At 43.7% G+C, this 12,673-nt stretch overlaps 1 protein-coding gene across 2 annotated transcripts in view; it reads left to right on the top strand.

The window, feature by feature from the left end:
* The window catches only part of MALT1 (MALT1 paracaspase), a 61,003-nt gene extending 59,047 nt beyond the window's left edge, over positions 1 to 1,956 (top strand). For both annotated transcript variants that reach the window (XM_049620278.1, XM_049620277.1), the window contains one exon: positions 382 to 1,956. In XM_049620278.1, coding sequence (XP_049476235.1) covers positions 382 to 822 — 441 coding nt within the window. In that variant the 3' untranslated portion in view covers positions 823 to 1,956. The remainder of the gene's footprint in view (positions 1 to 381) is intronic.
* The last annotated feature ends 10,717 nt before the right edge of the window (positions 1,957 to 12,673 follow it).

The raw sequence follows: 12,673 nt of genomic DNA, 5'->3' as shown, positions 1-12,673 counted from the left end.
AGTCAGGTTTTCTCCTTAAAGGACCATTCTCCCATCTCCACCAGTTGGGTAAGTTTCCCAAGCCCCACTGCTTGGAAAACACCTTTAAACTATTCCTCCAGAATACAGTACAAGGTCTCTGTGATTCTGACCACCGTCAGTAGTAAGTACTAGAATTCTACCAATTCAAAGTATCGAATGAAGGAAAGGGAACATGATTATAGCCGGCGTCGCTTAGTATAGGGAAGATGTAAACGGGCCTTGAGGATTGGAAGCTGGGAAAGGGGAGTGACCGTGGATTTTGTTGTGTGGTCCTGTGCGTATTTGTAGATGTCAGTGATACTCTGAGACCGATGTGCTCTCACAGTTGATAAAAATAACTTTATCCCTGTTCCTTTTCAGGAACATCTAATCTTCACAGTGTGTGTGTCGTATCAGTACTCAGGACTGGAAGATACTGTAGAGGAGAAGCAGGAAGTGAACGTTGGGAAACCCCTCATTGCCAAACTGGACATTCACCGGGGTTTGGGAAGGAAGACTTGCTTCCAGACGTGTGTCATGTGTAACGGCCCTTACCAGAGCCCTGCGTCCACCTCGACGGGGGCTGGACAGTATCACTCGTCTCAAGACTCCTTCCACGCTCTTTACCATTCGCATCTTGGTAACTCAAGCAGCGTTTTGCCATCAGATAGTTGTCATTGCAGCCGGACCGCGGATGCATTTATCTCGAGTCCCCATTCCCACCGCGACTCGTGTCGCTTTGGGAGAAGTAATGTGCCAGTAGAGACAACAGATGAGATGCCGTTCAGTCTCTCTGACGGGCTCCGAATTTCAGACAAGTGACCTCCTTGTGTTTGAAAGCAACCATAATGACTACACGCCTCCTGTGCTACGGGACCGACGGGAAGTGAGGTGTGACGAAAAAACAAATACATTTTTGTAGAGAGAGAGGATTAATAGTGGCTATTTCATGGCAAACCCAGGACCTTGAGATGTTGGAATTATATTATTTAGCCACAGACTTCCTCTTCCTCTTCTTGTAAGATTTGGTGAATTGGTTGGCTTGTTCCGTAAGAATGCAGTGTGGATGTGCTTAGCACAAAAGTATTTTCATTTCGAGCACTCAGAAGTGACAACAGTGGGAATGACATTATTGTTGAAGAAGTCCTTGTATTTTTAGAATGAGGAAAAAAAACCTTGGTGATCACCAGGCTTAACCTCGTTTTATCGGTGGGAGAAACAGATTGTGGCATCTTGTTGAAGTGAGGGCTGACACCAGAACTGAGATCTCCAGATTTCTATTCCAGTGTTTATTCCACTACATACTGCCTTCCTGACAGGTTCTGAGACAGGTATTATTTTTGTAGATAGATTTAAAGATAATATGTAAATACACATGTCTGTATATAATCTAGTAATGTGCAAACTTTAATTTGTGATTATATGACTTTACTACAAATGTCTGTTAACAGGTTTGTATCTAAATCTTCTGTAAACGGGCTGAAAGTTCTTGTTCCTAAGGTCGTGAAAGCACGAGAGATGATGAAATGTTTGTCTCTGTTAGAGCAAGACAGCAGGACAGTTCTACCACTGGATAATCCTGGCCAGCTGCTTATCTGAATCCTACAGACACTGGATATGTCTTCCTCGATAACGTCAATTTTCTTAGTGAATTGTACTGGCCTTGAGAGATCATCTTACCACTGTTGGTTCTACCGAAAGCAAGTGAAAAAGACAACCGCCAATAACAAAGATACTGAATTAGTAACTTTAAAACGTGCCACAAAGAAAATACCACGCCCAGATGGCTTCACTGCTGTATTCTACCAAACATTTAAAGAATTAGCACCAATCCTTTGCAAATTCTCCCCAAAAAATGGAAGTGAGAACACTTCCCAAGTCATCTTATGAGGCCAGTATTCCCCTGATACAAAACCAGTGAAGACATCACAAGAAAACTACAGATCAGTATCTGTTCTGAATATAGACTCAAAAGTCATCAACAAAATACTAGCAAAGTGAATCTAGCAACATATAAAAAGGATTTTACACCATGACTAAGTAAGATTTATCCCAGGAATACAAGGTTGGTTTAACATCCAAAATTCAATGTCATATGCAGATGCTTCTCGTTAGTCACAGCATTCACCTTATTCACATTATTTACATTCCATGAAGTCACTGTGGATACTGAATTAGTGAATACAGAGCCATTGCTCCTAGGGGAAGTGTGTGTGTGTATACATACCTCAAATAGATTACAATCTTAAATCCTGAAGACAATTTATCCTGGTACATATTGTTTTATTTTCAAAAGAGAAAACGAAGTTTAGAAATATTAAGTGACTTGCCTGAAGCCACCCCACTAATAATTGCCAGAGTTGGGATTCATACTAGCCCCAGAACCAGAACTTTTTTGCACTGCACTGCGCTCCCCCTGCCCCCTCATCTTCTGGTCACGTCTGGGGGGACCTGGAACAGGAAGGCAAAGCATTGCCTTGTTCAGCTCCACGGAGAACACGCACATCAGGAAGCTCTAAATTTCGTGTGTCTGCAGATGCCTGTGAATGATCATAGAAGTGCTAACAGTTTTGAGGTGGGGATTACAAACAAGTTGAGATGTAAATTGGTAAATTCATAAATATAGAATCGAAAATAATGAGGATCGGGGCACCTGGGTGGCTTGGTCGGTTGAGCGTCCGACTTCGGCTCAGGTCACGATCTCGCGGTCCGTGAGTTCGAGCCCCGCGTCCGGCTCTGTGCTGACAGCTCAGAGCCTGGAGCCTGTTTCAGATTCTGTGTCTCCCTCTCTCTCTGCCCCTCCCCTGTTCATGCTCTGTCTCTCTCTGTCTCAAAAATAAATGTTAAAAAAAAAAAAAAATTAAAAAAAAAAGAAAATAATGAGGATCAATGCTACCATGTTCATAAAGGACTAACTTACCACATTGACTTAATTGTCTTCATAGTTGCAGGAAGAGCTTTGAAAAACTCAGCACCCTTTCATGATAAAAATAGTCAACAAACCAGGAATAAAAGGGAAACTTATCAACATGATATAAAGAACATCTACAAAAACCCCACACCTAACATCATTAATGGCAACAGACTAAATGCTGAATGTTCTCTCCCCAAAATCAGGACTAAGACAAGGATGTTTTTTCTCACCCCTTCTATTCAACATCGTACTTGAGTTTCTAGCCAGGGAAATTAGTCAAGAAAAAGAAATAAAAGTCAACCATATTGGAAAAGAAGTAAAACTATGTATTCACAGATTACATAAACTTGTTTTGTAGAAAATTCTAAGAAATTCATTTAAAAACTAAATGAGCTCAATAAAATTTTAAAAATTAAAAAGAAATACACAACTTATGCTCAATAAAAAAACATCATTGTAAGAAAATAAAATAAAAACTACATGAGCTCACCAGACCACAGGGTAGATACAAGATCAATATACAAAGATCAGTTTTGTTTCCATATCAGCAGTGAATGTTCTGAAATTGAGATTTTTTTTTAAATTCTATTTACAATAGCATCAAGGTGAACAAAAACTACACAACATTGTTGAAATTAAAGAAGACCTAAATAAATGGAAATTCATTTTTGTTCATGGATTGGAAGACTTCACATTGTTAAGATAAAAATGCTCCCAGAATGCTCCAGAGTCCGTGCAATTCCCATTAAAACCCCTGCTGGCTTATTTGCAGAAACTGACAAACTGATAAAATTCATATGGAAAATTACAAAAGCCAAAACAATCTTGAAGAAGAGCAAGGTTGGAAGACTCACACTTAACCAATTTCAAAACTTACTACAAAGCTACAGTAACCAAGGCAATGTGGTACTGGCATAAGGATAAACATGGGTTTCGGGAACATAAAATATAACTGAGGATCCAGAAATCAATAACGTTTATGAACAATTGATTTTTCACAAGTGTGCCAGTAGCATTCAATAAGGAAGAGTAATCTTTTCAACAAAAAGTCCTGGGTCAGCCCCAGATGGATCGTATACCTAAATCTAAGTGGATCATATACCTAAACTATAAAATTGACAAGAAAACATACCAGTAAATCTTCCATTTCTTATACACAGCACCAAATGCACAAGCAACAAGGGAAAAAAATCGGGACTTCCTCAAAATGAACTTCAATGTTTTAAAGGTTTAAGGGACACCATCAAGTGAAAGTCTAACCCACAGAATGGCAGCAAATTTTTGAAATTATGTCTGATAAGGTACTTATATCCAGAATATATAAAGAACTTTTGTAATAATGTACTAGTGCTTAATTATGGTTACTGTAGAGCAGAAACCAATGAATTGCCCAATGGGCTTTCTGTGATGATGAAAGCCGTCTATGTGTAAGCTCCTGACGTCGTAGCTTCTAGCCCCGGGTGGTAATTGAGCAAATGAAATACAGCTGGGGGCTCCTGTATTCAGCTGTGCAGGTGTTCTGTATATTTGAATTTTTGAAAGCATGTATTTATACTTTTAAAACATTTTTTAAAGTAACAGAGCTGTGTAGTTTTTGTCTTTTCTATCGGCCATACTTTTATTTTCCTTGACCCCTTATACGCCAGTCGCTCTGTAACCTTAGCGTAGGATTTTATATGTCAGTAGCATTTAGGAGGGGTAACCCATTGATGCCATTGCAACGTGAGCGAGAGATTAGGAAGGCAAGGCTCACCTAAATCCAAAGCTAATATTTGATTCTGGGGAAGGGGAGATTTTCTGGAAAGTAACTTAAAAATTACAAAGTAGCAATTATAAGTTACATGTTTTTAAAAATTTTTTTTAATGTTTATTTTTTGAGAGAGAGAGGGAGCACGAACGGGGAAGGGGCAGAGAGAGAGGGAGACACAGTATCCCAAGCAGGCTCCAGGCTCTGAGCTGTCAGCACAGAGCCAGATGTGGGACTCAAACCCACAAACCGCGAGATCATGACCTGAGTCGTTGAATATAAAACATTAAAGTATTATTCATCTAAAGGTGAACAGACCAAATAGGCAGAGCCTCGAGAAAGAAAATCTTTAAAGCATACTGACAGAAAAGGGAGTAGACCTTTCCTTTTCCCCCACTGTTGCTACTTTGCAGACCTCTTACTTGCACACAAAGCAATGATGAGGTGGTCTCTTCAGTTGTCACAATTGTTGAGGACTTGTCAGACTCCGGAGATTCGAGATTCGATCATGTAGCCACAGCTGAGATAATTGATAGATTGACACATAGATCGGCACAAGTTTATTATCAGAAGGAGATCTGATTTTTTACACTTTTATTTATGTATTTTTTAGAGCGAGAGAGAGAGCACAAGCAGGGGAGAGGGGCAGAGGGAGAGAGACTCTTAAGCAGGCCCCACACCAAGCACGGAGCCCCACGCAAGGCTCATGACCTGAGTCAAAATCAAGGGTCAGACATTCAACTGACTGAGCCACCCAGGCGCTCCAAGATCTGATTTTTTTTTTTTAAACAAAATGCCTAATAAATTTTAAATTGTTTCCTGTTACTTGAATGCTCGCCTACTAATAGAGTATATATCATCACTGCTTTTAACTGTTAACTAATGCCAAACACACAAAACTTACAAATTACTCTTGTGCAATTTCAACCTCTTTTTCTGTTTTGACATTGTGAGTTTGATCCAGGCCTGACCAAAATCTGTATATTTTTAGGATTTTCTCTTAGCTCCTATGACCTATGTCTTCTACTGATAAAATATTAATTAGCAAAGAAAAATATACCCAGAATATGAGACTGTTTGTATAAATGCATTTAATTTTTTTGCAATTTGACAGCGTTAAAAAATATTTTCGCATCACTGACACCAAGTCACTTTACAAAGAAGGAGTCTGCTCATTTCACCACCCAATAGTAGTTTGGTTTGAAGTGCGCCCTTGCAGCTTGTCTGTGCTTTTGTTTCCTTGCAGCTTGTCTGTGCTTTTGTGTATGGGGACAAGGATATAACATGCGAGGGCTTCTAATACTCTCCAGGGCTGGCAGTAGTGGGACAAGGGTCATCATTCTTCAAATCTGGCTTTCCCAAAGCCATACCGGTCAGTATGCTCACGGTTCGGCGTGTATTATTTGTTTTCAGGATGCTTCCTACACAGCACTCTAATATTGGCAATGTAGTATTGCCTTCTAAAATAAGTTGCAATGGGGGCGGCTGACTGGTTCAGTTGGTAGACCGTGCGATTCTTGATACTTGGGGTCGTGAGTTCGAGCCTCACTTTGGGTGTAGAGCTTACCTTTTAAAAAACTAAAAGTTAAAACATTTTTAAAAATAAGTTGCAACTGGGGCTCCTGGGTGGCTCATTTGGCTAAGTGTACAACTCTTGGTTCCGACTCAGGTCATGATCTCATGGTTCACGTTTCAAGCCCCGCATCGGACTCTGTGCTGATAGTGTGGAGCCTGCTTGGAATTCTATCTTTCCCACTCTCTCTGCCCCTCCCCTGCTCACTTTCTCTGTCTCTCAAAAAAACAAAAACAAAACAAAAAACAAAAACAAAACTGAATTTTGTTCACTCCAAAATCACCTTTCAAAAAAGCATGGAAATTGAACATCACCAGTTATTTAGTATAAAGTACAGTGTGTCGGGGCGCCTGGGTGGCTCAGTCGGTTGAGCGTCCGACTTCAGCTCAGGTCACGATCTCGCGGTCTGTGAGTTCGAGCCCCGCGTCGGGCTCTGGGCTGATGGCCTGGAGCCTGGAGCCTGCTTTGGATTCTGTGTCTCCCTCTCTCTCTGCCCCTCCCCCGTTCATGCTCTGTCTCTCTCTCTGTCTCAAAAATAAATAAATGTTTAAAAAAATAAAATAAATAAATAAATAACGTACAGTGTGTCTGCACCTGAAAGCAATTGATTAGCAGTGTTTCTCTGCTGGCATTATTTGTCTTTGCTTACCTGGATTTTTCAGTTTTTATAAAGGAACAGATACTATATAATTTTCAAATATAGACATACACATTGACTAATATAAATATGCTAAGACTCAATAAATTTGTATTTAGAACACATTTTTAATTTTCATAAATGCTATCAAGTTTAAAAATGCACAGGACTTCATGCATTTTTTAAAAGAGATTTTTGTTTTTAAGTTTATGTATTTTGAGAGAGCAAGCCGGGGCAGGGGTGGGGGTGTGTAGAGAGAGAGAATCCCAAGCAGGCTCTGCACTGTCAGTGTGGAGCCTGATGCAGGGCTCAAACTCACAAACCGTGAGATCATGACCTTAGCTGAAACCAAGAGTCAGATGCTTAACCAGTTGAGCCACCCAGGTGCCCCATGCATTTTTTAATGTCATGAGTGATGCATACATAGATACTTTTTATTCTACCTGTTATAAAATAGCTAAGCCTAAAGTAATTACCACAAATCTAAAGTAATTCCCAATTCTTGCATCATGTTGGAGATTTGTTGAACAGCATTTTTAATTTTGTAATGTTTATTTTTTAATGTTTATTTTATTTTTTTAATTTACATCCAAGTTAGTTAGCATATAGTGCAACAATGATCAGGAGTAGATTCCTTAATGCCCCTTACCCATTTAGCCCATCCCCCCTCCCACAACCCCTCCAGTAACCCCTCTATTTGTTCTCCATATTTAAGAGTTTTTGTCCCCCTCCCTGTTTCTATGTTATTTTTGCTTCCCTTCCCTTATGTTCATCTGTTTTGTACCTTAAAGTCCTCATATGAGTGAAGTCACATGATATTTGTCTTTTTCTGACTAATTTCGCTTAGCATAATACCCTCTAGTTCCATCCACGTAGTTGCGAATGGCAAGATTTCATTCTTTTTGATTGCCGAGTAATACTCCATTGTGTGTGTGTGTGTGTGTGTGTGTGTGTGTGTGTATACACCACATCTTTATCCATTCATCCATCAATGGACATTTGGGCTCTTTCCATACTTTGGCTATTGTCGATAGTCCTGCTATAAACATCAGGGTGCATGTGCCCCTTCGAAACCTGTACCCCTTGGATAAATACCTAGTGTTGTTGCTGGGTCGTCGGGTAGTTCTATTTTTAGTTTTTTGAGGAACCTCCATACTCTTTTCCAGAGTGGCTGCACCAGCTTGCCTTCCCACCAACAATGCAAAAGAGATCCTCTTTCTCCGCATCCTCGCCAACATCTGTCGTTGCCTGAGTTGTTAATGTTAGCCATTCTGACAGGTGTGAGGTGGTATCTCATTGTGGTGTTGATTTCTATTTCCCTGATGATGAGTGACGTTGAGCATTTTTTCATGTGTCGGTTGGCCACCTGGATGTCTCTTTGGAGAAGTGTCTATTCATGTCTTTTGCCCATTTCTTCACTGGATTGTTTTTTTGGGTGTTGAGTTTCATCGGTTCTTTATAGATTTTGGACACTAACCCTTTATCTGATATGTCATTTGCAAATATCTTCTCCTATTCTGTTGGTTGCTTTTTAGTTTTGCTGATTGCTGATTGTTTCCTTCACCGTGCAGAAGCTTTTTATTTTGATGAGATCCCAATAGTTCATTTTTGCTTTTGTTTCCCTTGCCTCTGAAGACATGTTGAGTAAGAAGTTGCTGTGGGCAAGGTCAAAGAGGTTTTTGCCTGCTTTCTCCTCGAGGATTTTGATGGCTTCCTGTGTTACATTGAGGTCTTTCATCCATTTTGAGTTTATTTTTGTGTATGGTGTAAGGAAGTGGTCCAGGTTCATTCTTCTGCATGTCACTGTCCAGTGTTCCCAGCACCACTTGCTGAAGAGACTGTCTTTATTCCATTGGCTATTCTTTCCTGCTTTGTCGAAGATTAGTTGGCCATATGTTTGTGGGTCCAATTCTGGGTTCTCTATTCTGTTCCATTGATCTGAGTGTCTGTTCTTGTGCCAGTACCATACTGTCTTGATGATTACAGCTTTGTAATACAGCTTGAAGTCCACTGTTGAACAGCATTTTAAGTAAATGGTTGGCTGATTAGTCCTACATTAATAAGTTGCTAGCACCAGGCTTTGACTATCTGTCTATCTTTATTTGAGAGAGAATCCCAAGCAGTCTCCACACTGTGGAGCGCAGAGCCCAGCACGGGGCTTGAACCCACAGTCTCTAAAGATGAAAGTCACAGGTCACATTCCAAGCATTTCTAAAGGTGTTGACCTAAAAGTCAGTAATGTTGCTGTATTATGCTCAACAGAGTTCTGACAGGGAGAGGTGTTAAAATATATATTTTTAAGCCTTTTCATAATCTTTAGTCCTACCACTTCATCTTTGTGTAGAACATTCATGACTCTGTTACAAAGATTTCTTGTCTTCCCTGAAGACTGATGATACACTATGTACCTGATTTATACTCTGTACACATGTATGTATATACATGTGTCCCCCTTGCTGCCAGACTTGGGTTTTGACACTTTTATCTGACCTCGCCGTCCTCTGTCCTGTGCCCCAGCTTGGGTAAGTGGCCCTGTCCCCCTCCCAATTTCCCTTCCTCACACCTGAGTCTGGTGGTTTCCAAACTGTTCAGAATAGCTTGTCCCTGATAGGTGGGACGGGGGTCCCCCCCTTTCTGTTTCATCCAGAGCATCTGTACTTTTATCCGTTTACACCCCGCCTTTCCAAGTTACCTTTGGCTTGTGTAAACAGTTTCTCAGTAGGGGCGCCTGGGTGGCTCAGCGGTTAAGTGTCCGACTCCTGGTTTCGGCTCAGGTCATGATCTCACAGTAGTTGGGATCGAGCCCCACGTCGGGCTCTGCACTGAGCACAGAGCCTGCTTGGGATTCTCTCTCTGTCCCTCCTCTGATGGCACATTCACTCTCTCTCTCTCTCTCTCTCTCTCTCTCTCTCTCTCTCAAAATAAATAGACATAAAATGCCTGTTTTTCTTGGTAGAAATCAGTGGATCTCATCTCCTCTCACTAGACCCCACCATTGCTTGGGGACCTTCTCACACACAGCTGGTTCGCATACCAGCTGGGTGACAAGGCTGAGAAAGTAGGGAAAGAAAAAAAGTCCCACTGAGCTGTGAGGGTGTCTCACCTCCCCGTTCAAGGGAGGCGTTCAGGAGGCCACCGAGCAGATACAGGCAGACTTGTTTCACTGTGCTCCACACATACTGGGTTTTGTTGGTTTTTTTTTTTTTTTTTTTTTTACAAATTAAAGGTTTGTGGGGCGAGTCTGTAGGGATCATTTTTCTAACAGCATTTGCTCATTTTGTGTCTCTGTGTCATATTTTGGTAACTTGTGCTCTTTCAAACTTCTTCCTTCTTATATTTGTCACGGTGATCCGTGGCTGACCACAGATTACTGATTATGATCTGCTGGAAGCTCGAGTGACGTTTAACATTTTTTTTTTCAACGTTTTTTATTTATTTTTGGGACAGAGAGAGACAGAGCATGAATGGGGGAGGGGCAGAGAGAGAGGGAGACACAGAATCGGAAACAGGCTCCAGGCTCTGAGCCATCAGCCCAGAGCCTGACGCGGGGCTCGAACTCACAGACCGCGAGATCGTGACCTGGCTGAAGTCGGACGCTTAACCGACTGCGCCACCCAGGCGCCCCCGTTTAACATTTTTTAACAAAGTATTTTTTTAGTAAAGGCATGCACGTTAATTTAGACATCATGCTATCGCATGCTTAATAGACCACAGTTAAACGTAACTTTCATCTGCACTGGGAAACCAGAATGTTCATTTGACTCACGTTATTGCAACGTTCGCCTGATGGCAGTCATCTGGAGCCAGACCACACTATCGCTGAGGTGTGCCGATACTGACTAGGAGTTTTGGCAAATAGCACAAAACCTGGCCCTCAGACCGACTTCGTCATTCAAGACGTGGCTTCCTGGTAGTTGTTATGAGCAAGGCAAGATGCCATCCGACCCGCCCCTGTTTGCATCAGTTACTGCTAAATACGGATTGAGTTTCTTAAAACCTGATGCGACACGTTGGTGTCACCTGACCTCCTTGCGGCCCAGGGACACATATGACTTTGAAGGGCACAGTGACATTCCCATCGGCTCGGCAAAGCGCGCTTGTTGCGGGAGACCACGTGGTGGCCCTCGGGGGTCGGCCCGCTGATACCCGCCCTCCCTCGCGGCACACGCAGGCAGAAGGAATCTAGTCCTGAAATCCTTGTTGCGCTATATGCTAACCTGGATGCGAATTTTAAAAATAAATAAAAATAAACATAAAGGGAGAAAAAGGCCAATTCACCATGGAAGGCATTCAGGTCAGTACGATAGGAACATGGGGAGGCAGTCCCACGAATCCGGTAAGGACACCAGGCCAAGATGCCCCAAACATCCATGTCATCGGCCACCCCTGCCAGTGACCCGGGGGGCCTCCAGGCCGAGGCCGCCTCTGCCCCCGACAGCACCGCAGGGCACCGCGGCCGGCTGCTGCCCGTGCCTCTTCTGACAGGTTTCTCTTTAGCAGCAGAAATACAGTTGGTCGGCTTGCAGACCACCCCCCACCCCTGCCCTCCCCCACCCCACCCCTGCGTGGTACACCTGGGGGCCGCAGGCGCGCCCACGGTGCACATGCGCTCGCCGGCACCTGCAGGTCTGCTGGGCGGCCTTCTCGCAAGCATCGTCCCCCTGCGGGCAGCCCCCAACCTGAGGTCCGGGACCCCCCCCCCCCGGCGCCCCGTAGCAGGCAGTTGGGTTCGCCACTAAGATAAGCTGGTTCCGACGCTGGCCTTCCCCTCCGTTCTCCGTAACCTGCTGGTGACGCTTCGTGCTCCCAGGGTCACAGTGTTTACGCTCCGCATTTCCAGCCCCCTCTTTCCCCCTCTGCACGAGACTTTGGACGTCTCGAGCTACTCGAATCCTTCTAACTGCGAGAATCTTCTTGGTAGAAAGGAGATCCCACCCAGAGAGAGGAGGCAGCATGGGACTGAGAGGGCAGCGTCCCTGGGTTGGACGCCGGGTCTGCAGCTCACCCACTGAAGCCTCCACTTTCTCAAGGGCGGTCAGCACTGTGTGCCCCGGGGGTACCTGTGAGCAGTAAACAAGGGGCCCCGGTAAAGACCTTAGCTCGGGCAGGATATAGTAAAAACTCGGTAACTGTTACCAACATTTTCACCCAAATAAAGTGGGTCACCCATTGGGTTATTTAACTAGAGAGAAAAGAAAGGTGTGGTGGGTTGAATGGTGGCCCCCCAAAAGATAGCTTTACCTTCTAACTCCCAGACCCTGTGACCCATGACCCTGTTTGCAAACAGGGTCTTAGCAGATGTACTTAAGTTAAGGATCTGGACAGATCATCCTGGATCAGGGTGGGTAGGATGAGATCTCTAGGAGAGATGGCAGAGGGGAAGACGGGGTGCGGCTCGAGGCGGGGGTGGGGTGCGGCAACCACAAGCCAGGGATCCCTGCAGCTCTCAGGTGAACCAACCCTCAGGTGGCCCCAGCCCCTACCTGCCTTCGGAGGGACACAGATGGAGAGGAGGCCCAGCGGTTCCTGAGCTCCATCCACTTTGTGGTCCAGAGCCTTCCCTCCAGTCACTCTTTGGCTGCAATCTCTTGCGCCCCCTCCTGGCCCACGGAGAGAAGTGCGGCTCCTCCGGCACCCGCCCCCCTCCCCGCCCCCACCCCGAGCTATTGGAGATAATCGGATGAAATGAGAGAAGCAGGGAACCTCAAAACTGAAGACAGAAAGATGTTTGTAAGAAACAAAATTTTTAATGTTTATTTTTGAGAGAGAGAGAGAGAGAGAGCGCGCGCGCGAGTGGGGTAG

This window comes from Panthera uncia (assembly GCF_023721935.1).
Source record: "Panthera uncia isolate 11264 chromosome D3 unlocalized genomic scaffold, Puncia_PCG_1.0 HiC_scaffold_8, whole genome shotgun sequence".
Taxonomy (NCBI): domain Eukaryota; kingdom Metazoa; phylum Chordata; class Mammalia; order Carnivora; family Felidae; genus Panthera; species Panthera uncia.
The sequence above is the reverse complement of the archived record's forward strand: the minus strand, read 5'-3'. Positions and strand labels throughout refer to the sequence as shown.